Here is a 26,494-nt window from a genome sequence, read left to right on the forward strand (position 1 = left end):
TTACGGAAGGGTCTATATTGATAAGATTAGGAGAGGAGCAGAGGGAATAATTGGTGGGGAAAAGTGTGGGTTTAGGACAGGTAGGGGTTACTTGGATCAGATTTTTGTGGTGAGGCAGGTACGTCAGAAAGATTTAGGAAAAGGTAAGGATGTTTTTTAGGCTTTTGTGGATTTGGAAAAGGCTTATGACAGGGTAGACAGGAAGGCACTGTAGGAAGTATTGCAGGTATACGGGAAGGGGGAAAGTTTTTAAGAGCAGTCAAGAGTTTTTACGAGAGTAGTAGAGCTTGTGTTAGGATTAGAAATGGAGAGAGTGAGTGGTTTGGGGTAAAGGTGGGACTTCGTCAGGGATGTGCTATGTCGCCTTGGCTGTTCAATTTATACATGGATGAGGTGGAGTGAGAGGTAAATGCAAGGGTGGTGGGTCGGGGATTAGAGATGGTTAAAGGAAATGGAGAAGTGGGAGATAAACCAGCTGTTGTTTGCTGACGACATTGCTCTTGTAGCAGGATCAGAGGAGGGATTGAGGGAGTTAGTGACAGAGTTTGGGAAGGTGTGCGAAAGAAGGAAGTTGAAGATAAACGTGGGTAAAACTAAGGTGATGAGATATACAAGGGGAAAAAGTGGCAGCAGACTGGAAGTGAGTATTAAGAGAGAGAGACTGGAGTAAGTGGATAGTTTTAGATACTTGGGTGCGAATGTGATGGGAAAGGGAGGAGTGTAAGTGGAGGTAGAATGTAGATTGAGAGAAACGAGTATATGCCTTGGGAGATTAAAAAATATAATGAGAAATAGACATTTGGGAATGGATACTAAGAGGAGATTATATGAAGGAGTGATTGTTTCGACAGTACTGTATGGGACGGAAATTTGCCTTGCGAAGAGAGGCTTAGGCACCTTAACTTACACTCTCTGGAAAGACGCAGAGTGTGGGGTGATCTAATAGAGGTGCTCAAGTGGATCAAAGGCTTTAACAAGGGTGATGCAAACAAGGTCATCATATTAAAACAACAGGGCAGGACTCGCAGTAATGGTTATAAACTGGACAAATTTAGATTTAAAAAGGAAATAGGCAAGAATTGGTTTACCAATAGGGTGGTCGACGAATGGAATAAACTTAGTAACCATGTAGTAAGCACTGAAACTATCAGTTGTTTTAAGAAACGATTAGACAACTTTATGGATGGGGATGACAGGTGGTGATGGATACGGAGCTGCCTAGTGTAGGCCTTATGGTCTCTTGCAGTCTCCTTCATTCTTATGTTCTTATGATATGTATGAGAGGAGTTTGAATGTGTTTGAGATGAAATGTCTGAAAAGTATGATAGGGGTTACTAGGCTGGATATAGTGAGAAATAAGGAGGTGAGGAGGAGAACGGGGGGTGGAAAGGGATTTGAGAGATAGAGTTAATGAAAGAGAATTGGGATGGTTTGGACACATGGAAAGAATGAGTGAAGAAAGACTAGTAAAAGAGGTATGGAAGGCAGATGTGGAGGGAGTGAACACGAGGGGGCGACCAAGGAAGAGATGGATGGGGGTAAAAGGGGCATTGGGAAAGAGGGGGATGTCTGTTGAGGAAAGACGGGAGAGGGCAGAAGATAGGGGTGAATGGAGAATGGTTGTGTATGGATAATGCTGTGATGCATGAGGGGGAGTGGGTGGGGGATGGGGGGTGAGGGAGTATGTGTAAATTGACGCAGCTCGAAGGGATCTCTCCCCGTCTTCTCCTTTTCTAACCCTTGTATAATTTTTGTTATTCTCCTCTGCACTGATTCTAGTGTATCCATTTTATAGGACGGAAACCAAAAATGTACCGCTTAGGGAAGGATAGGTCTAACTATTGCCAGATAGAGTATGAACTCTACATTTTTTTTGTTTTTAACCGCCCTATCAATAATTCCTTATGCCCTATTAGCCTTATTCCTGTGCATTGTTTCCTGGGTTTAAGGTCCGGGCTCACTAACACTCCTAAGTCTGTTTTCTAATATCACGTTATCTAAGTTATACCTGGTGGGTTGTGTGATTCTACGTTTAACACACTGCACTTTGAGATATTGAACTCCATTTGCTATTTCTCCGACCATTCAAACAATTTAAGATTTTCCTGCAGTATCCCAGCATTTCCCCCGACCTAACAGACGCCCTATTTCAGTGTCATCAACAAACTTTACTAACATCACTATTAATCCCATTGTCCAAATCGTTTATATACATAATGAACAAGGTCCCTAAACAAAACCGTGGGGAACTCCAATAGTAACACTATCCCATTTTTATTTTTGTTACTTATCCATGCTCTAATCCGTTCAAACAATTTTCCTCCTATGCTATGAGCCTTGATTTTATTTAGTAGTGAGGCACCTTGTCGAACGCTTATTCTATTGGTTGACAATATACTGTATAAGTCAAATTTTAATACCAGGTTGATGCCCATATGTTAATGCTTTACAACAGGTAATTATAAAAAAAAAAAAAAAAAAAATTCAATGTCTTCCTCATGTCATTCCATGACTCGCACGACTGTGCCTGCTGTCTGGTCTCCAACTTACATGCTTCCCACCTCGCGGCGTCCACTCAGTGACACACTTGTTCCATTGCCCATCATCATTTCGTGCTAATTTACGTGCCCAAGTCCACTTGCTGTCTTTTACCGTCTCCACAGTATCTTTCACTCCAGTCTGCTCTCTCACCCAACTTGCTCTTTTTATGTCTTACAGCGTTATTTCCACCATTGGCCTCTGTGCACTCTTTAGCCTTGTCTTCATCACATTCGTCAATCTCCAAATCTTCCATCCGTAGATTATGGTTGGCATAAACTTTGCGTTGCAGAGATGATAAAAAAAAAAATCTCATGATCTTGTACTTACTAGAAGTTTTCAAACTAATTGCAATATGCTCTTTTATCTCATTATCACAATATTTAGTCACTTTCAACATCTGGTTTACATAATCATACCCTACAACTTCTTCAAGACTCCCACCATCGATCTTAGTTTCTTTACTTTGAACTTTGTGTTAAAGATGGTTTTACTCTTATTCATCTTCAAACCTACTTTGAGACTTTACTTGTTCAGATCACTCAGCTTATCTTGCAAGTCTTCTACTCCATCTGAAATAATAAAAATGTCATCCGCAAAGTTAGGTGCTTAGAATATTCACCATTAATCTTCAAACCTTGCTCTTCCCACCTCAACTTGATAAAAATCTTTTCCAGGCAAGCTATAAATAGCTTTGGTGAAATTGTATCACCTTGACGTACTTCCTTTTCGATCTTTATATTTTCCGTATTTTCATGTAGTCAAGTGACAGCAGCACCTTTCGCAAAAATGTTTTCTAGAACCCTTACAATGTGTTTGTTTACGCCCTGCTTGCGTAGTGAGTTTAGAATGGTTTGTTATTATGATAGTGCTACTGAATTAACATCTCTTAACTTAATGCTTCAAACTATATGAATATTAACGGAATACTACCCTTCCATTCTATTTAACTAGGTATTTCTTTTATTATTATTATTACTACTATTATATATATATATATTTATATATATATATATATATATATATATATATATATATATATATATTTCTAATTTACAGCAGACATCAGTTTCCCGAGGTCACCAAGCAAACCATTGAGACGCATTGTTCTCCCGTCATAAACATCGGCTTCCTTAAAACACACAAATGCGCCTCCTCTACAATTCAGGTAAATTTCCATTGTTTTATCGTGTTGCCTCCATCAATCAACTAAAGAGAATACATACAATATTTCACAATTATGATATATATTTGCTGGAATCAAACATACTCCATGATTACAATCACAATGACTTGCACCCCTGGAGGTAATCTTGGAAAAACAGTTTGTGAAAAATATGAAAATATGTCCTACGTGGCACAGGTGGTACTGTGGAAACTTAATGGTCGACGACCTACGATCCGAATCGCTGAGACATGGCCATATGTTTCAAGGAAATTCGTTCTGACCAAAACCATTATATATCAATCATTCAAATCAAAGATTTACTATTGAAAATCTGTATTATAGGATAATGAATTTAATGCATCAAAAACAAGTAAATAAATTAATAAATACAATAATAAGGTAAATGAACAAATGAATTAATAGATAATTAAATAGATAAGAAAATGTAAAAATGAAGCCAGATTAGGAAAGTATGTCGTAACTTTCAACAATCTACGACAATTTCTTTTTCTTTCGTACAGCACGTACGACCTGGGTAGGACGTGGCGTCTCACTTACCCAACTGTAGACTTGAAGGGGGTGTGGGTTCATGTTGCCTTGGTCGACATTTAAAGCAAGTGCGATTTTTATGCTTCTAATTTCTGGTGCAGTCTATCAAAACCAGACTATCAAAAAAAAAAAAATATATATATATATATATATATATATATATATATATATATATATATATATATATATATATATATACATATCTGCGCATTAATATAGGCCTGTATGTTACCAAACTACGATGAGGCGAATACCACTTAAAAAAAAAAATAATAAGAATGTCTACAAATCCACTGTGTAGTAAAGAACTGATCTATTCCGTTGGAGAATTTCTGATGGTAGTAGTGTGATACCGGCTAGATATCTTATCCAGGTTGGAAGGCTAAACGAGATAATTTAATGCAACTTTAAGCCTGTACCCGAATTACAGACAAGGAAAGATAACTATTACAGAATAATTTTTTATTAATTATTTAATTACGATAAAGTAAAATCACCTTCAAGGTAAAATTTCGTAGAAACAATAATTTCTCCTCCATATTCCAAGTCAAGTTTATCAATGGGTTTCCACTAAAATAGTTTAAATGAGTTCCGGCAACTTTCTGTTTGACGTCATGTCTTTGGCGCCTCGACACCAACTACCCTGCGGCTGCATTTCCCTAAGCTAGGGTTGCCAGATTCTGAACACAATATTAGTACAGGGACCTCAAAATTATTGTTTTCACGACAAACTGTTATTAAAGAACTATCGTGCAAATTATCGTATATTTTGAGATTCAACTATCCCTTGAGATATATAAAATGTACACTTGTGTAAAATGTACATCATTTCTAATTTTTATTAAGAAATTCATATCAATGATATTTCACAAATTAGTGTTTCATTGGAAATAATCAAATAATCACATTTTAACACATACCATGCCTCAATAGCAAATTACATTTAATAGGCCTCATCATCACTGCAAAGAAATTATATTTTTAAGAAAAACTTTCTTATTTATATGTAGGCCTAATTAAAAATAACTATTCATATTCTAGACATAAGCTCCCCATGGCTTATAACATTAATGAGAGTCAGAATGCGAGGTGTTACTGTATAGTTCCTTGGCTGCCAAGAGAGAATACATATCATTTGTCGGGTAGTTTTTACAGCATGATCCAGTAGACTTCATACATTCTGTTGCTAACAGTGTCCCATATACAGTTGCTGTCTTCAACCTTTTTCTTGCCTTAGTTTTGAAAAGGATAATTTTTCTAAAAACTCTCTCACATTCTACATTCGAATGGGGTAGGCTAAGAACAGAGGTCAAACTGTGAAAGGTCTGTTAAATTTGGTTTATCTTTTAATAATGCAGCCCAAAACTTATCACCGTCCTGTGTATTAAAAGCTGAATTGTCACACTCCAGTGGCAATTTTCGCCATTGATTATCCAGTATTTGCAATAATGAGCTGTCTTCTGGAGGTACAAGAAGGGGCAATACTACTAATGGTACCAAAGAAGGAACTGACTTCCTAAAATTCAATGATGAAGCATTAGTTGGAGTCAGACAATTCAGTTTTGAGATGACATTGTCGCTGAAATCATACATACATATACCAAGGCTTTCCCCCCCTTACAAGGAGGGTAACCAAAAAGGGAAAGGCATAAAAACCATTCCCACCCATTCCATCCCTAAATACACTCCCCTCCCCTCCACCCTCCCTCTTATCTTGGCACCTCCTGGGTGACGGGTCATCCCTGCACCTTGTCCACTGCCCTAGGTCAGAGGCAGTGTCGCAAGTCACAGCACATCCACAGCAAGGTCGCTTCATTAAATCGGCGACCCCCTCTCCGCCCCACCACGCAGAAAAGGAGAAGACGGGGAGAGATCCCTTCGGGCTGCGTCAAATTTTTCTCACACATACTACCTCACTCCCCATCCCCCACCCATTCGACCTCATGCATCACAACATTTTCCATATACAACCATTCTCCATTCACCCCTGTCTTCTGTCCTCTCCCATTCTTCCTCAACAGACATTCCCCTCTTCCCTAAAGCCCCCTTCACCCCATCCATCCATCTCATCTTAAGACGCCCCCTCATGTTTACTCCCTCCACATCTGCCTTCCATACTACTTTTACTAGTCTTTCTTCATTCATTCTTTCCATGTGTCCAGACCATCCTAATACTCTTTCATCAACCCTATCTCCCAACTCCCTTACCAGCCCTGTTTTCCTCCTCACCTCATTTCTCACTCTATCCAGCCTAGTAACCCCTATCATACTTCTCAGACACCTTATTTCAAACACATTCAAACTCCTTCTCTCTTCCTCTCTTATGTTCAATGTTTCTGCCCCATACGCTGTTGGCACAATCACTCCTTCTTTTTAATTTCATAGCAAGCCAGACATAAAATTGCGGTAGCGTTGGAAAAAATTCTGCAACTCACTCACATTTTCTTGCTGTTACACGGGAGTCTTGCAGTTCCTGTAACACTTTTACACCTAGATATATTTCTGTCACTGAGATGCTTATAGTTTCTATTTGGATCTATCAAACAAAGTTCTGTTTTCATTACATATTCTAGTATTATTTTAGTTGCCACCTACGCGACATAGCGTTAGAAAATTAAATATTAATTTTGTAGATTATAATACATGAACGTAACATGTGATTTTCTGGGCGAAAATATGAAAAAATGCTGCAAGCAAATTTACTAACGAACGAAGCCGCTAGGATATGGTCCAGACACCATGCCAGGCCAGTCACTATCAGACGATGGCATTCACGTTGTGGACTGGTTGTTCTCCAACTCCAGGTGACGTTAATGAGCGCTTTTACAAAGACAATACTGTTTCCTTGGACTTTATGAGAGAACACGGGGTTCTGCCGTCGTCTCCTAATTGGCCGAGGTACAATAATAATAAGCCCGTCAGCATCCGTGACGACGACGACCCGGTTGATCTTTAGGATTTGAGGTACCGAATTACTAAATATTGGTTAGGTTACGTAGGTTAGTTAGGTTAGGTTAATAGACTAGTTTATCATCTTTTCATTTCTTCGACCTCGGCATCTATCAAAACAAACATGGCGTATCATTTAACCGCCATGACTTCGTTAGTAAATAGGTTTCAGCATTTTGTTATTGATTTTCGCCAAGAAAATCGCATATTACGTTGATCTATTATAATTTACAAAATTAATAATTAATTTCCTATTGCTATGTCGCACTTACTTTTTCATGGAGTGTTATCACTGGCTTATCCGTCTGAAAGTACTAAGTAGTGAACATTGGCAAAATCCAATCTAGGAAGTAGTAGTACAACTTTATGAAAGGGTCATGTAGACAGTTGAAAATTAGCTCAGCAGCAACTAGCTTCTCAGATAATCACATGCCTGAGAAAAACAACCGAAGAGCTTTTAGTTGTTTCAAGATCCTCTGAACAGCAGCAACCAATGACAACCACCTCGTTTGTGATGGGTGTAGCATTTTGTAGGGCTTCAAGTGAAGGAAAGACTGAAATTGTACAAACTCACTCTGGCGCTTGCTACTACACTTAAAGAAATTGTACACCTCATCTTGCTAAAATCCTCTCACCTTCTAATTAAAGTGTTACAAGCCTCGCTGGCACAGAGGTGAGCAGAATGGAAAAACACATTTGATTACAAAAAGACCAGGCCATTCATTACAGAAGCAACTTGCAATTCAATTGTGAGCTCCCATCATTACATTACACCCATCAGCCCCAAAACCTATCATTTGTGTAACTGGGATTTCATGTTTTTCAAATGTTTTCATCATACCCTCATAGAGATTACTAGCAGAGGCTCCTTTTCCGACATTTTTAGGGTTGGCTGTATTGTAAACTTCACACAGCTCCCAGAATTTATTTTCAACACACTCAGTATTATAATCAAATAATCTTACTACAACACAATATATTTTTATGGAACAAACGTCCGTAAGAACGGTAAATTTTGTTTCTCTTAGTTTGTGAGCAAGTTGTTCTTTGTAGGACTTTCCTATGACTTTAGTTACAACTGCAGTTGCTTTCGTTATTTTCATAGCAAATTTCTGTGTTATCTTGGAGTCACTGAAAATATCTCTCAAGACCTCTGACAAGTTATCCATTACCTTAAAAGGCACATTACGTGCAGCTAGAACACTTGCCAGCTTTATTTCTGACCTAGCCACAGAATATTTTGTGTTTTGTTTTTTCTAAAAGAAGGTTGATACTGGTACCTGCTTGTCCGTTGTATCCTTAAAATATGAACAGTGTTTTTTGCCTTTTGTATTATTTTTTAGCACTGTTAGCTCTGCAGTTATAGTAACGTTACAAAATTTACATCTAGCTTTATAGTGGACAGGTGTTTCCTGTAGCCACGGCTTGAAAGCAGGGTCTTTTCCCCATCCCTTCCTATATCGTTGCTGACGACGAGACTGAGAGCCTGAAGTAGATGCCTCAGCCTGTTTAGAAGGGCCAGCAGGTGCATACGTAGAGTATTAAACACATGACATATTTCACTGCTTGAACTCACGATGCACATTTGCCTCTTTTACATGAACACTAAGTTATCACTCACTTTAACAATCATAAATAGCCATTACGATATTTAACATTTCTGTCTGATATAACATTTGGCGGTGGATATTACAACATACTCAACCTTCACAAAACCAAAATGTGGTTGCACATTTGTAAAATGTTTAAATATAACTTGCTGTCGGAGAAACAAAGCAAAAGAAACAGACGACCTGTATATTTCGACCACAACTGTGGTCCTCTTCAACTGAAAGGTACAAAGATTAGATGACATGAATATATACAATACCTATTATATACCTATTATTACTATTCTTATTATATATATTCATGTCATCTAACCTTTGTACTTATCTGCTGAAGAGGACCACAGTTGTGGCCGAAATATACAGATCGTCTGTTTCTTTTGTTTTGTTTCTCCGACCTATGGGTTATATTTAAACATACTCAACCTTGCCTCTTCTCATTAGCTACACAGAAACAGAAGTACAGTTATTAAATTATTCTGTAACTCTTGCCTGTAAGATACATAGGTTAACAAATCATCACAAATAGCTCACCTTTCTCTTTTTGGATCCTGAAGATGAGTCCATAGTGAACAGAAGTTTATCTACGGCCTATTCCACCACTGAACGTGTTCTCAACGTTCTGAACGCTTGAATTTCTCGTCTAACGGTAGTGTGAAACCTCCCAGTACCACGGTTTATTTTTCCACTTTATGAAAATAAGTGACAGTTACTGTTTTCTTAACTCATAATATTCTATATAACTATTTAAGAAACATCGAAAATTATCGTACAAATCATACGAAATACAGAAAATTATGGTACAAAATGTACGATAATGAGGAACACTATCGTACATAGGGGTAAATAATCGTATATATACTATAATTATCGTACGTCTGGCAACCCTGCTCTAGCGTGAGCTACATCAAAATCGTGAAATGTTACGAAAGCTTGATGTGACAGTCTTTGCAAGCGCCAGAACAAAATCCTTAGAGAGATTCTGGGGTTAATCGAGACATTTTTTACATCTTTTCATGAAGAAAAGAACAACGGGGGTTCTCAAAGCCGAATGAAACTTTCTGGAATCAAAACAGATGCTTTATACTGGATTAAATGACTAGGAGTGAAGTGACCCAAACCCTATACTCTCGTGATTCATTTGGATCAAATCCTACAACAGCTAACGCCATCACTTGTATCCTCATCTCCTTTCTCGGTCCACAGAACATGCTGTATCGCTACGCTTGGCAACACCACCTTAAAATCGCCTGCCCTGAGAAAGGTAATTACTTCGGACGTGGTACACTCTTTATGGCCTCGATGGCGAAAAACACACCATGGAACCACCTGGGATATAACATCTTCGCTACACACACGATGTGGAACCATAAAGAGGTATGACGACAAATGAATTACCTGGAGATATCAACATTATAATAGGTTTGTATTTGTACGATAGCATACAGGCGGCGCGAGATTGATGTGCATATTAAATAAATGAAATAAGTATATGTGCGTATGCATATGCATACGCATACACGTGCACACAATATAAAATATGCATATACATACGCATACACGTACACACAATATAAAATATGTATATACATGCACGTCAACATACATGTACATGGGGGAAACATTGTCTTTGTGTAGATGTATCCACGATTGCATACGTTATGTGTTGATGAGAGTATATAGGGATGTGTGTATGTACAAGGAACAATGCAAGAGACTGAAGAATGGATGATAACGGCGAAGTGCGTGTTTTTTTTTTTTTTTTTTAATGGTGGTATACAGATTGTCTTTAAGAATAGAGTCGATGGTAAACTAGCTCACACCATAAAAAACAACAGCAGCAGTGACGACGACAACAATAACAACAAAACAACAAGTTTCTCAGTGATAGTGCTTCGGACACCAAAAGGCTGCTCCCCCCCCCCTGTGGGATTCTCGTTTCCTACCTTTAGGTCCCGTCCCTTCTTCCTGCCAGTTCCGATAAGAAAAAAATCACATTTTCAATTAAGTTGGCACATCTTCCATCTCATTCGAGGCTCGTCCAATGGGCGTGTGGTGTGTGATTGATTGAGGAAGAGAACGTGCGCCGTTTCTATGGTCTTCCCAAAGTAATTATGAAGTCCTTGGTGTAATATTGTAGTTTTCATCCACTTCGGGAGATGATTTTGCGATTCCCATACCTGTTTTTTTTTTCTTCTTCTTTTTTCTTTTTCTCTCTCAGTATCTATCTAATGTCTCCGATTTCGATGAGTTTGTCGTAGCAATGAATATTCTATTTTTGTTTTTTCTTCCTCTTGTTCTTTAAGTTTTTTGTTTTCTTTAAACTTAGAAAAGCAAATGACACAAAGAACCAGGACAAAACAAAAATCACAGCGTGGTAGAATTTGCTAGCAATGCGCTTGGATAAATACAACACTTTTCCAAAATGAGATGAAACTACGATATTACACTAAGGATTACACAAACAAGAATAACCATAGAAGCAGCATCCTCGGAATCAGCACAATGGCAGCGGTCATATAATATATATATATATATATATATATATATATATATACACACATATTATATATATATATATATATATATATATATATGTGTGTGTGTGTGTGTGTGTGTGTGTGTGTGTGTGTGTGTGTGTGTGTGTGTGTGTGTGTGTGCGTGTGTCCGTGTATGTGTGTGTGTGTATTATATATATATATAAGTATACATATATATATATATGTTTATATATATATATACATATATATATATGTTTATATATATATACATATATATATATATATATATATGTATACCTATGTATATGTATAAGTATATATATATATATATATATATATATATATATATATTCCTCTGATTTAGCGCAACGTGCGTTACCACATCGTCATCACCACCCAAACAGCATTTTCAGATTTCGATTATATCTACAAACTATGAGTTTTTATATATTGTAACAGTGCGACAGCGGGCCGTAGATTGGTGACCCCTGATCCAGACGGTACTGTATTCATGTGACTACTTCTGGAACGTAATTGGTGAAATGAAAAATATTAACACATGATATTGCTTTCAGGTTGCGTCCATCCTGCCCAACAACTCCGTCTTTTTCACCATCGTCAGAGAACCCGTGTCCCAGTTCAAGTCTCTCTACTACTACATGGGCCTTGGCCCGGTCAGTAGAAAATATTTTGTGTGTGTTACAGGTAGTTCATTTGTGATTTCTATCCCCTCCATTAGCACTTACACCAAGGTTGTCCTGATCTGAGCTAAGCCTACGTTTCCGAAATGGAAGGGCAGAGGGTAAGAGAGCAAATGTATGATCTAGAATAAGTAATCAAAGTGAATGGTTCGAGGTAATATACTTATAAAGTTGTGCCAAGGATGTGCAATAGCACCATGGTCGTTCAGTGTGATGGATCGTTCAGGAAAATAAGTATAAACGTACTAATGAATGAGAGTGGAAAGTTACCCTTTTATTCTTTATATCTACTTATCTGTTGACATTATTTTTTCTCTAACGCTTCGTGATAATATGCATAATGATGTAAATCACAAACGCGATGACCTCATGTCGCGTCACAGTGTAGGCATGGTTTTCACGGCGACACTGATCACGTTGCTGAGCAGAATGTGTTTAACGTAGGCATGAGGAGCCTTGTCCAAGTAATCTTTCGTCTTTTATGAAGATCCCCCTTAGTTTTAACATTGCTCCACTTCGACATTTTTTAACCTCTTTCCAGTTTGATTTAACATTTGCTTTCGATTATTTCTCTACACTATCTAAGCAATTTTGAAAAGAATTTAAGTTTTGTGCCTGTTCTTATTGGAGGCCGTCTCTTTTAGAAAAGCGCAAACGGAATGAAGGAATTCCTTAGGACTCATAACAGGACTTCACCTCCACATAATAAAACTTTTGGACTCAACCAGATGGCCTTTGATCTTGGAATCCACCGGGAACATATGAACAACCTCATGAAGATACATGAAATGGTAAGAGCGTGCGTTGTCTTGTTGGTTGCAGACGAGTTAGGGTGGTTGCTGGGTGGAACAAGCAAACAATCTATTATATATGTGGATTAAAGGCTTTAACAAGGTTGATGCAAACAAGGTCATCATATTAAAACAACAGGGCAGGACTCGCAGTAATGGTTATAAACTGGACAAATTTAGATTTAAAAAGGAAATAGGAAAGAATTGGTTTACTAATAGGGTGGTCGACGAATGGAATCAACTTAGTAACCATGTAGTAGCGCTGAAACTTTCAGTTGTTTTAAGAAACAATTAGACAACTTTATGGATGGGGATGACAGGTGGTGATGGATACGGAGCTGCCATGTGTAGGCTTTATGGTCTCTTGCAGTCTCCTTCATTCTCATGTTCTTATGTTCTTATACATTATAGGATTTCGTAACTTCCTTTTTCATTTGTCTGTTATTATTAGAAAAAAAAGCTAGAAACAAATGCTAATGGCGATCTCAGTTTATTTTCATCATGGAAATGAGAGACAATCGCTACTTCACAAGGATAGACAAGGCACGAAAAGGTGGAAGGCGAAGTAATAATCGTTCAAAGCACAGCTAAATGCATTATCAACAATTCGATTAAGGATGAGGTGGGCACGGAAACAATTTGGGTGGAGATAATAAGCAAGGAGGAAAACTTATTATTGGGGTTCACTATAGACCTCCTAACCTGAATATAGAAGAGAAAACCTTTGCAGGGCGTCGTAGTACAAAAATATTGTGATCATGGGAGATTTTAATTTTAGGAATATTGACTGGAACAGTTTGATAGTAGATCAGGAGGCGCAACATATTTTTAGATGTGGTACAAGATCATTTCTTAAACCACTTGATTGCTGAGCCTATGAGGTGGGATAATACCTTGGACTTATTGAAAAAAGGACGATATATTAAGTAACGTATTAGTGGGTGATAGACTAGGTAGCCTTCATCAAGAAATAAGATATAGCCTTAAATGGAAAGAAATGAATCGTAAGAATATATATTGGCACCTGACTTTAGAAAGGCTAATTATGAAGGAATGAGAAAGCTTTAGCAAACATGACCACCTACAGTGAAGTGATAAACCTCCTTTCAAAGGAATATAAGTGTATAGTAAGACATATGGAAAGTACATTTAAGAAAATAATAAATGCACAATTAGCCACCACTTTCAATGAAGTATATATATATATATATATATATATGTATATATATATATATATATGTGTGTGTGTGTGTGTGTGTGTGTGTGTGTGTGTGTGTGTGTGTGTGTGTGTGTACAGGTGTATATATAAATACACACGGCATAAACACACATACGACACACACTATCACGTCACTCCCCTAGGCTTTAATTACTTTAGTAATGTTTTCCTAAATCAACGAGAATGACGGGATTGAGATTTAGGTTCTTTATCAAATCAGAGGAAGGAGGATCATGTACATTTAACAAACGTTATTTTATTATGAAATATTTCTTATGTATTAAAAATTCTAGCGATAACCATACCACTATTCAATATTTTACTAATAAATTTAATTACACACAATTAACTAGTGAGTGTGAGAAGCGGAGAATGTTCAATACTTCTTTAAGGAGAGGATATTATTTCAATTTAAAATTCACTACAGTGATAACCGAAGATCGACAATGAGCAGATACACTTTAGGATAACTTTATAACACTTTTGTTAAGATTGGAGAAGGTAGGGCAATTACCTACTTACGATGGTGGTTGTGAATAACAATAACTTTCTGAGATTCTTATGTCAGGGGTGTTAAAGAATCGACCGGAAGGGTTAATATATGATGATGACGGAAGATCAACAATGAGTAGATACACTTTAGGATAACTTTATACACTTTTGTTAAGATTGGAGAAGGTAGGGCAATTACCTACTTACGATGGTGGTTGTGAATAACAATCACTTTCTGAGATTCTTATGTCAGGGGTGTTAAAGAACCGACCGAAAGGGTTAATATATGATGATGACGGAGATTCCCGTTACTTTCGGGGATGTTTTCTGCCACGATCGGCTAGGAGCCGATATAGGAGGAATCCCAATGATTCCTTTCTGTAGGGGTCGTCGACCACGATCGGCTAAGAGCCGATATAAGAGTAATCCAATTGATTCCTTTCTGCAAGGGGTGGTGACCACGATTGGCTAGGAGCCTATATAGCAGAGAACACGTCTGCCTAGGTACGAGTACACGTCCGGTACCTCGGCACGTCTCCAGTCCCACCCACCTGTCACACTGTGTGGTTGCCGGATCTGAGGAGGCCACTCACTACATTGTGCCGTCTCACCATAAGTCCACTGCATCTGAACGTATGCGGAAGAGGAATTCTCGTAGTGTTGGATGGACATAATTGGAACCTTCTCAGCACTGCTACATTGGCGAGCAGGGAATCTGGCAGCTTGTCGTAACATCCCCTAGTAAGAGGGTAGGAAGGTAGTAGTAGTAGTAGCAGCTGGTCGACCTGTACAACAGGCAGTCCTCATTATTACTCTCAAGTAGCGCCAAATATAGTAAAAAAAAAAAAAACAGGTAGCTATTTACAGATTATCAACGATACAAGATGTTTCCGAACTATAACTGACAGAATTAATTATATACAGTTTCGGACATTGTCGAGTCTCGGTGCGTGACCGGGGGTCAGGTCATGACTAGAGGTCGTGTCACGGAGGGTAATATGCATACCTTGGGTCAGGTCATTTGGGGACGAGGGCTCAACAGACGGGTCAGCGATTTGGATAAAATGTATAGCAATCTAAATTATTTAATTATTAATGCACAAAATATATTTATCCCCATGAAGTCAATACGGAAAAATAGTAATACTCCCAAATGGATGACGGACAGATTGAAACATGAGATCGGAATGAAAAGAGGAATTTACGTACAAAATAAAAACGGGGGGAAATACACCTTAGATCAAGGTATAACGAAATGGCAAAGCTGGTTAAAAAGAATACACCTACAGCGAAACGTAATTATGAAATTAAGGTTGCTAGTCAAGCAAGATCCAACCCAAAGGGTTTCTTTCATCTCTATAGAACAAAAAATAAAGAAAGAATAGGACCAATTATAAACGATGAAAATGTCATGATAGAATCACAGGAAAAAATGAGTGAGGAGTTTAACAATTATTTTCTATCGGTGTTTACTAATGAGAGGTTAGATAAAGTACCTGACTGCGATCAGATTTTCAGAGGGAATGAAGAAAGTAGTCTATCTAATATCAGCATTAGTAAAGTAGAAGTCAAGCAGATTGAAAGACTTAAAACTACAAAATCCCCGGGTCCTGACGAAATTTTTCCGAAAATGCTAAAGGAGTGTAAATTTGAAATCTGCGACCAGTTAACTGAAATATTTAATAAATCGGTACATACTGGTTTTGTGCCTACTCCTTGGAGACAAGCAAACGTTGTTCATGTTTTTAAGAAGGGAGACAGATCGTCTATATGCAACTACAGGCCAATCAGTTTGACATAGGTTATAGGAAAAATGCTTGAATCGGTAATAGTAAATAGACTCAGAGAACACATCGAAAGACATAATTTCATTCGTGATTCACATCATGGTGTTTCCAAGGGTAAGTCATGTGTGAGTAATCTTCTATCCTTTTACACTAAAGTATATAAGGCGTCAGATAACAATGATAATTACGATATTATTTACCTTGACTTTAGCAAGGCGTTCGACAAGATGCCACACCAGAAACTACTAAATCAAATCAAAGCCCATGGCATAGGAGGAAGTGTTAGAATGGATTAGAGCTTGGATTAATAACAGAATACAGCGGGTCACAATAAATGGAATAAAATCTAGGTGGGGCAATGTTACTAGTGGGGTCCCCCAGGGCTCGGTTTTGGGTCCCTTGTTGTTCATTATGTACATAAACGACTTAGACGACGAGATAAATAGTGATGTTAGTAAGTTTGCGGACGACACTAAAATAGGACGCCTAATTAGGCCAGGAGACGACGCAGAGATTCTGCAGGATGATCTTAACAAATTGTTTACATGGTCGGTGAAATGGCAAATGAACTTCAATATCTCTAAGTGTAGCGTGTTAAACGTAGGGCCACACAAACCCGAAAATAGATACAGCTTAGTTAACATGCTTTTAGAGAAAACTGAGTGCGAGAGAGAATTGGGAATTCTAGTGAGTTCGGACATTAAAACCAGGAAACAGTGCATTAGCGCCAGGAATAATGTTGTGTCGTGAAAAGCTGGTCCGTGATATGAGCAGTAGCTAGTTGGTTGTCTGTAATAACACCTGTTTGTGCTATGTCCTGGTATGTTGCAGATTTTGCAAAAGAATGGTCTCCTAGATTGTGAACGCTGTCGTGATCGTGTGCGTGATATTTGTCTACCTCTAGTGTGATGTTCATGTGACATGGGTCTACCTCTAGTGTGATGTTCTTGTGACATGTGTCTACCTCTAGTGTGATGTTCTTGTGAGATTTTTGCTACTGTGGGAGTGGGTGGGGGTGTGAGTGGGGGTGTGAGGGGGATTTGTTGTTGTTGAATTTGTGTTTTTGTCGTTGACGTGTCCGAAAATTTTCTAGAGAAGTCAACGAGTGTTGTGTCTGGATCAAAGGGAATGTTTTCTATTTTCTTCAGTGTTTCTGGGTGAAGGCGCGAGATCAGTTTTATGTAGCCAAATAATGAGAGTACGTGATCTAGGCTGATTGTGTTATTTGTAACCCAAGGTGAAGAAATGAGTGCGTCTTTTAGTTCTTCCTTGAACTGACTCGCCTCTCTGACTGCTCTTTCTTTGGTGAGATAAGGTTGTGTGTTAAAGTTTGTTCCGAGTGTATAGAAGGGAGAGAGAGAGCCTAACTGTTCAAATGGGGCGAAAGATTTCTTGAACTCATCAACGAAATTTTGGAAGGTCTGTGGCTGTTGGAACGCGTCTGATTATATTATGTCGCTTGCTAAGGTGTCGTTGAAATCGATGCGACTTTTAAGGACCGCGACTTTAGTCATATCGTCTTGCACCTGTGTGCGCTGTATTTCCGAACGGACGTCATCTAACAGAGTGTGGATGGCGATGTTTGTCCCGTTGAACTTGGGAAGAGTGTTGTCATGCTGAAGGAGTGTTAGTAGATTTGTTGCAGAACGTTGCATGTGTGGTTGAGCGATGGTTGGGTTTGTGTTTTGATTTGGCGAGGACTGTGTGGTATTTTCGTTTGGTGCTGCCATTTTGGAACGAGTGTTGTAATGGTGTGAAACGTGGGATTGTGAATGGGTCATGCACACTTTCGTACAAAAAGGAAAAAAAATATCACTAAAAGAATTTAAGGCTTTGCAAAAAAACATGAAAAAATCACTGGATAGCCTTCACTCGAACTCACTCACACAACAATTTAGAGCTACACCTAGCCCCAATAAAAGTACAAGCATCTACTTACAGTGCTGACGGGTATGATGCGATGGTGAAGGGTTCACAAGAGGTGGAAGTTGAATAGTTCGATGGAATTTGGTGCGATGGTGCAGATCTGGAAATATTGAAAAGAATGAGAAGGGTGACAAATGGGTTAGTTCGTTTGTGGAATTTGTTCAGTTTTGAAAGGTGTCGGCCCGACTTTCGGACGTGAGAGCGATACTTCCTTGAGGTGTTGACCGATGCTGCTGGGCTGGCTCACAGCGAGGGAGATGGGCTTTTGTCTCGTTGCCGGCTGCTGGGCTGGGTCGCTGGGATGAACTTGTCCGGTGCGTTGGGCTGGCTCACACAGCGAGGGAGATGGCTTGTGAGCTTTTGTCCGCTTTCGCTGGGTTGGTCGCACAGCGAAGTTGATGGCTTGTGAGCTTTTGTCCGCTTTCGCTGGGTTGGTCGCACAGCGAAGTTGATGGCTTGTGAGCTTTTGTCCGCTTTCGATGAGTAGGGCTCACAGCGAGTTTTGAGTTGATGGGCTTGGTGGCGCTGGGTAGGTTCCACAGCGCTCCTGCTCTGGGATCTTGTGCTTGCTGATTTTGCTTGTTGATTCGACTTGCTGCTTCCAGATATGTTGTATCCCACACTGCCTCCAGATATGTTGTATCCCACGCTGCCGCCAGATATGTTGTATGGTCTTGTCCAACATATGGTTTGGAGTGGTAACGTGGTTGGTAGTTTGAGCGGTGTTTCGGAGGCATAAAATAAACGTGGCGAGCAGCGTCTATCTCTCTCTGTGGTCTTCTTCTTTATTTTGTGACAGGAGGTGTTTATATACATGGCTCGTCGCTAGGTTGCCGACGAGATATCATTTATTTACAAGATGCTGTTTTAGCAAATATTAGAGATCAGTATAGGTTTTAAATACTTTACAATTTGCATATACATATGTACTATAGTTGTCCGAGGTTTGGACAGGATGGACATATCCCAATGGAAAAAGGATTTCAATATTGAATGGCAATATCGCTTTGGTTTCTGAGGTGTCGATATCGGCGTCCAGGTGTTGGTCGTAAGGTTGACGCCCTGGTCCGAACAATAGAGACTTGACCATAGATGACCGCGGGATGACCCTTCCGTGACAAAGTGAGATCAAAGTACCCGTTGACTCCTATATGCACCGAGATGCATATGTGCAGTGCTGATAGTATGTGTAGAGGTGGTAGATGAAGATCTAGGAGATTTTGGTGGTGGATTTAGTCTTCTCGGAGATCTAGACGTTCAACAATAAAGGTAACAGAGCATTAGGTTTCTTTGCTTGGACGGTAACTAATAGAAGTGCAGAGGTAATGATTAAACTCTATCTAGCGAGAGTTAGACCCATCCTTGACTATGCGGTATAGTTTTGGTCTCCGTCCTACAGAATGGACATCAATTCACTAGAATCAGTACAGAGAAGAATGACCAAAATGATACATGGACTCAGAAATTTACCTTACGAAGAGAGGCTTAGGCACCTTAACTTACACTCTCTGGAAAGACGCAGAGTGCGGGGTGATCTAATAGAGGTGTTTAAATGGATCAAAGGCTTTAACAAGGATGATGCAAACAAGGTCATCATATTAAAACAAAGGCAAGACTCGCAGTTATGTTTATAAACTTGACAAATTTAGGTTTAAAATGGAAATAGGCAAGAATTGGTTTACTAATAGGGTGGTCGACGAATGGAATAAACTTAGTAACCATGTAGTAAGTGCTGAAACTATCAGTTGTTTTAAGAAATGATTAGACAACTTTATGGATGGGGATGACAGGTGGTGATGGATACGGAGCTGCCATGTTAACACCCGCCAAAGTGCGGGTGTTGCAAAAGGATTACTTCCAAAGGATTACCTTCAAGCAAATATTTACAAACATCAAGAACTGATTGTCGGTGAGGTATCAAAGGGGCTACCATGGGACACTCAATGCAGTGGTGCTGGAAACTGTTAGCATTAAGGGCGTCGCGTAGCCTGCACGATGAGTACCTCGGCACATTTCCGGTCTCATCCACCTCCCACACTTGTCTATAGCCAAGCCAGAGTCGGGCTCTCACAACATTGTGTCGTCTCACCATAAGTCCACTCCGTCTATACTTATGTGGAAGAGAAAAAGGTTCTTGTCATACCATCCGGTTATAAGAGGGTAGGAGGGCAGTAGTAGAGGTAGCAGCTGGTGGATCTATACTACAGACAGTCCTCGCCAGCCGATCAGCGGTGTCACTGGCCAGGAGTCCGATATGGGATGGAATCCACAGGAGATGTACCACCTGTGAATTCTCGCGGGTTGTGGCCAATTGTCGCATAATTTTGTTACCACTTGTTGGTTTACAGGACTGGTAGATGAGAGAGCGCGGAGAGTTGACTGAGAGTTGCAGGTAATCAAGCTGTTGTCTTTGGTCCGTGTCAGCAAAGTAACAATATCCAAGAGCCCATACAACTAACAATACGTGGAGCTTGACAAGTTAGGGAGTCGACGGCCTGCCCAGCCCCCTTGTGGTGGTTCCATACTGGGGAGTACACAGCCAGCATTGTCTTTCCCCTGCAAAAAGCCGTCGGTGAAAAGATGGTGAGTCTCGCGTAGAGAAGATTATAGTCCGGCGATGGTTTCCAAGGTTAGTTGTTTTTGGTGCTGCGACAAATCAGACTTGGTAGTTGGAGTATATGAGACTGCTGGCATGGGGGTCTGCCAAGGTGGGAGGCCAGGGACCTCGTTCTCCGCCAAGATGTGAATCTTAAGCCTCTGGGTGCACTGATGCAGTTGACCAGTGAGCAGTCGCCGGGACGAAGTTGAGGGCGAGGCTCCGCCAGATCAAACGAGGTCTGGATTATGTGACAATAGTGGGGAGACAAGTGAGAGTAATACAGACACGATTGTGAAGTAGGTGATATTTGAGTATATTCTTTCTACAAGTGGTGGATGACGATGTTCTTACTGTATATTGACGATCCTGGTTGAGGAAGGGCAACCCAAGATGAGACTTTTTTTTTTTTTTTTTTTTTTTTTTAAGTGGCTGCAAAATAATTCTGGAAAGCTGACAAAATGCGAAAGGTAATCGACCACAGATCGAATGAATGCTATGTATATAGTTCTGGCGACAGGGGTTGATACTAGCAACATTTTTGGTTAACCACCTGAGATGAGTCAGTCGTCTCTGCAGCCTAATTAGAAGGTCTTGGACAACAGGATACACGCGTTGTCTTGCTGGGATAGAAGATGTAATACGAACCGGCGCCCCAGGTAGAAGTACTGCGTGCACAATGGCACAATGGTGTTACCTGTGGTGAGATCTGATAGAGTTGTTGCTGGGCGAAAAGATAAAAATCTGCCCTTTGCTGGTGAGATAACAAACCCACATGAGGAGTAGGATAAGTGGAATAAGTGAAGTGTTGAATTTCTTGCGGAAATCTTGAATGAATGCATATGTCGTCTGCATAACAAATGAGTATTGTTCCATCGATGTCAGGAAGAAGGGAGAGAAAGTGATGCATAAAGATATTAAACAAAAAGGGACTGAGTACACCACCTTGTGGAGTAACGAGTTCAAACTTCCTAGCATCGCTGTACGCTCCCTTAAACACTACACGAGCTTTTCTGTACCGCAGGTATCCTCTTATCCATCTCAGTAAACTCCCTTTAATACCAAAGTCAACAAGTTGGTCTAGGATAATGTCTCTGTCTGCGATGTTGAATGCATTCTTCATATCAATGAAAGCCATTACACTAGTGGGACAGAGGCGAGTGTAGAGTTCCATGTCGTAGTGGTGCGTTCCTCGTTGGGGCAGGAAGCCGCACAGTCTACGCAAGTGCTTATCTCGTATCCGGAACGTCAGGCGTGATAGAAGAATGCGTTCCAATACCTTGCAAAAACAGGAGGTGGGAGATACAGGTCGGAATTTGTCAGTGCCAGATTTAGGAATCGTTACTATTGTGCTGTGCGTCCAGGCCCGTGGTACGTATCCCAGGCGGTAGCAGAGGTACAGTTGGAGGAGAGGGCTTCCAGGTATGTCCAGGAGTACTAGAAGCACGGCATACATGATGCCATCATCACTAGGAGGAGTCGCAGCTCTTGTTCGGTTATGGCCTCCTCGTCTTCTTCATCATTCTTCAGTAGGGCAGAGTGCTGGTCGGAGTGCACGATATTTTAGTGGGTGGTGAGAGCATTGTGTATGGTGGGAGGTTGCTGGTTTGCGACTGCTGACCATCCATCAATAAAGGTCCTGTGCAAACTGTAAGACTGATGGAAGGTACTGTGAGTTTTTTTTTTCACCATTTTGTTAATGAGGTGCTACATGGTGTCAACGCTCGTTGATGGTTAATGTTGTCCGTTAGTCTATTCCAGGAATCCGTTTAAACACAACGCTGCAGAGCAACCAGTTCATCTCTTGATAGTTGATACTGATGTAGAGTTTCAGGACTTGGTCTTCTCTGAAAAGCAAGGCCTCCATTGCTTTCCTCTTTGCTTGAACGTTGTTATTGTCTATTGTCTAAGTGTGTGTGTCCGGACGACGCGCAATATATGGCTTTTTGACGTAATGGGTGTAGAAAGCTTGTGTGGCGGTAACGAATAAGGGATATAACTCCTCAGAACAGTGGAAGAATTTAGTCATGGGGCCCCGAGCACCATGCACACCGTTCGGCTGCGGAGCAATACCGTGAGATATGACCGGTGCCCTAGCACCGGAATCACCACGGCTGCTAGGCATGGTAGGAAGCTGAAGTAGACACTCGGTGGTGGTGACTGTACAAGGCTCCAAGTCACTACCAAGGCGGTTGATGGGTGAACCACTCTGGTGGAAATGTCGGACTGAGTGGACGCCCGGGAGCTCTTTGGCCAAGGCTGGTTCAATGCTGACAGGGTAACGCGTTAGGGGGTATGTGGGAAATTTACGAGGCCTTTCCTGTGAGTCTTGAGCTTCAAGTTGGATGGACAGGACCTCTCCTTTTGTAACACTGTCAACGATATCTGTGCGGTTGCGAGAGATGTAAACAAACCGATATTTTATCGCTGCCCTCTTCATCTCACCCAGGTTACGGTCAAGCTTGAAATCTCTGTTAATCTCACTCAGCCAACGAAGCTTTATGTCTACTGCTGGTTTCTCCTTAAACAGGAACTTTAAGCAGTCAGCCCTGGGAGTAAATACTGGGGTTGGAGGGGCACGCAATGACGAGGCCTTCCTTGTGGGTGGCTCCTGCGCCACAGGGCGTGTATCGCTGCAGTAGATGTCTTCAACAGCTTTGAAGATTTGACAGCAGGGGAAGATGGCGCACTGCTGCTGTCCAAAGTGTGGGTTATATAGCGCTTAACGGTAGATAAGGGGCATGACATGCTAAGGGCAGACACTCAATCCCGCTCCTTAGGGCCAGTGGGTCACAGAGTCTGTGGTTATATAGACATGGCCAGTAACTGTTTTCCTCACTCATCTCATCCTCATCGCTCAACGCTAGGTCGGCATCACTGGCCTAGAGAGAGATAGGGCCAGAAGGCCCCATGCTGCTAGTAGGCAGGTGGCTCGGGCACAACGAGGTTGTAACTCAAAATTATTGTGGTAGCTGAAGTGACGTATCCATGACGTCACATCAGTGCCAGTGCGCGCGAACAATGAGAATCTCTGAGAGGGAGTGTTTGGTCCGTAGGGCTGAACTTTTCCCAACTCCACCTCGGATTCCCAACTGTTGCGTGAGCAAGCATTGTACCTTTATGTCGTTCTCTGCGACTGCTACTAGGTAGTGGCGGCGTAGATTCTGTAAAATTTCCAGAAAACGGAAGATCTCACTACATAGTGAGTTTATGTTGGCCCTCGAGCAGCAATCCAGAGAAGAAAATAAGGATAAACTGATCTTAGGTGAAGGCCAGTATATAATTCCACAATTTCAGTGCGTTGCTAAACGTAAAATCCTATGTCAAATAACTGTCTTATAAGGCACCTTTTGCTCGGTGCGATTATTGCTCAACGATGATCACTAATTCTTTGTTTTTGAATGGTGTTTAGCTTTGAGCTACAAAGTACGAGCTTGGTGATTTTAACCAAACGTACCAACGCTTTTACCCAAATGTGATGTGCGTCAGCCGCCAGTGGTTGTGGTATGACCGCACCGAGTAAAATGTACCATTAGAGAAACTATCATACGAAATAGAAGCCTAAAAATAATGCTCAACATAAGGAAAAACAGGAAAGAAATAGTGAGAAGGTTTACTTAATGACCACAATGACATTATTATTGTTTCATTATTGTTCTAGTATTTTTCATTGTGTGAAGATAGAGTAAATTAATTTGTGTGAAGTAGATATTGATAGAATATGTGCGTGACGGCCATTCTCCAATTCCTGATTGAGATCCTCGCTGTGGCTTTGTCTACATTTGGACCACGATTGAAAAAAATGCATGAAATGTCGACGCATGCGCAGTGAGAGTTTACTAGTTGTGCTGGTACTAGGGTGAATGATTCGTACATAGTACGTTAAATCTTGTGTGAACATCCAAGCAATGTGAACTATATGGTCTCTGTTATTGATTTGTTAAAACGACTGTACTAAAAGTAATCGTGTTTTGTCTGTTTACAAATAGGTGGAGGCAGCAGACAAGCAGTTCGACCTCGTAATGATCGCCGAGCGCATGGAGGAGTCCCTTATACTACTGAAGAATCTTTTATGCTGGTCGTTCGAGGACGTCATTATTTTCAAGCTGAATTCAAGCCCTCCCGGTGTAAGTGTGGATGTGCAGAATGTAGTAATAACGATTGTGTGTGTTAATATAGCCCGTAGAAAGACTCGTTATGGTGACACAATCTGCATGTTTTATTTCAGCAAAAGTTATAAGTATTTTTTTAATTCTGTTTATGGGGCTTACGGGGTCAATTTGTGCCAAAGATGCCTGAGCTGTCCGCAATCTTGTTCTATTCAATGAGGTCATATCGTTTGTGCAAGGCAGTCTAAGGAGACTACGTGGTAGAGCATATATGCATACATTGTGTTGTGTTGTAAAATGCATACAATTTTGCATTTACTTTGCTTACTAAAAAAACGCCGAAATTGAACATCGTAAGTCTTCTCCTTATAATGTTAGTATATTGTTTCCCTATTCTCTCCGTGGCGATCATCGTGTTTTGTTAAGTCTTTCAATCTACTTGACTACTACTTTACTAATGCTGATATTAGACTACTTTCTCCATCCCCTCTGAAAATCGGATCGCAGTCAGGTACTTTACCTTCTCTTTAGTAAACACCGATAGAAAATAATTGTTAAACTCCCCACTCATTTTTTCCTGTGATTCTAACATGACATTTTCATCGTTTTAATTGGTCCTATTCTTTATTTTTTGTTTTATAGAGATGAAAGAAACTCTTTGGGTTGGATTTTGCTTGACTAGCAACCTTAATTTCATAATTACGTTTCGCTGTAGGTGTATTCTTTTTAACCAGCTTTGCCATTTCGTTATATCTTCATCTAAGGTGTGTTTCCCCGTTTTTTATTTTTACGTAAAGTCCTCTTTTCATTCCGATCTCATGTTTCAATCTGTCCGTCATCCATTTGGGAGCATTACTATTATTCCGTATTGACTTCATGAGGATAAATCTATTTTGTGCATTAATAATCAAATCAGTCAGATTGTTATACATTTCATCCAAATCGCTGACCTGTCTGTTGAGCCCTCGTCCCCAAATGACCTGACCCAAGGTGACCCGACCCCTGGCCATGACCTGACCCCCGGTCACGCACCGAGACTCGAGAATGTCCAAAACGTCCGCATGACAATTCACATTCAATTTCAAAAAGGTTTTTATATTGTCAAATTTTGCTCTTCTGAAGTCTGGTACTTGGATGTTATTCGTACTTTTTAATTCTTTCCAAATAACATTAAATCTTATTTCTTGATGATCGCTAGAGCCTAGACTATCTCCCACTTTTACGTTACTCATGAGGTGCTCATTATTAGTTAAAACTAAGTCCAGAGTACTTTCTCCCCTCGTAGGATCGGTAATCACTTGTTTTGGGAAATTATCATGCACCACATCTAGGAATTTCTTTGTTTCCAGATCTGTTAAAGTTTCCCAGTCAATGTTCCTATAATTAAAATCTCTCATGATCACAACGTTTTTGTACTGGGACGCTGTGAATTTCATGAATCAGGGGGTTAGTCTGCTCAATGCTGAGGTTAGGTCTATACAAGACGCCAATAATAACTTTCTTATTCTTGCCTATAATCTCTACCCGAATGGATTCCGTAGTCCTCTTCCTTAATCAAATT

The 26,494-nt window shown here is 40.2% G+C and overlaps 2 protein-coding genes across 2 annotated transcripts in view; one reads left to right on the forward strand and one right to left on the reverse strand.

The window, feature by feature from the left end:
• The window catches only part of LOC143040945 (galactosylceramide sulfotransferase-like), a 43,231-nt gene that overhangs the window by 7,861 nt on the left and 8,876 nt on the right, over window positions 1-26,494 (forward strand). The window contains exons 3-7 of the mRNA XM_076212381.1: window positions 3,598-3,706; window positions 10,018-10,188; window positions 11,888-11,986; window positions 12,658-12,804; window positions 24,814-24,951. Of these exons, the coding sequence (XP_076068496.1) occupies window positions 3,598-3,706; window positions 10,018-10,188; window positions 11,888-11,986; window positions 12,658-12,804; window positions 24,814-24,951 (664 nt within the window). The remainder of the gene's footprint in view (window positions 1-3,597; window positions 3,707-10,017; window positions 10,189-11,887; window positions 11,987-12,657; window positions 12,805-24,813; window positions 24,952-26,494) is intronic.
• Window positions 15,073-19,000, reverse strand: LOC143040963 (uncharacterized). Its single transcript, XM_076212402.1, has 2 exons — window positions 18,242-19,000; window positions 15,073-15,253 (listed from the first exon to the last, which is right to left on the reverse strand). Exon 1 carries the CDS (start codon window positions 18,963-18,965, stop codon window positions 18,558-18,560), a length of 408 nt encoding a protein of 135 aa, XP_076068517.1. The 5' UTR covers window positions 18,966-19,000; the 3' UTR covers window positions 15,073-15,253; window positions 18,242-18,557.

The sequence above is a fragment of the Oratosquilla oratoria genome, chromosome 2 (genome assembly GCF_046742065.1).
Source record: "Oratosquilla oratoria isolate Oo_2021 chromosome 2, ASM4674206v1, whole genome shotgun sequence".
Taxonomy (NCBI): Eukaryota; Metazoa; Arthropoda; class Malacostraca; order Stomatopoda; family Squillidae; genus Oratosquilla; species Oratosquilla oratoria.

Coding starts and splice junctions, on each gene's coding strand:
- LOC143040963 (XM_076212402.1), bottom strand. CDS start 18,965: ATGCCTCCGAAACACCGCTCAAACTACCAACCACGTTACCACTCCAAA.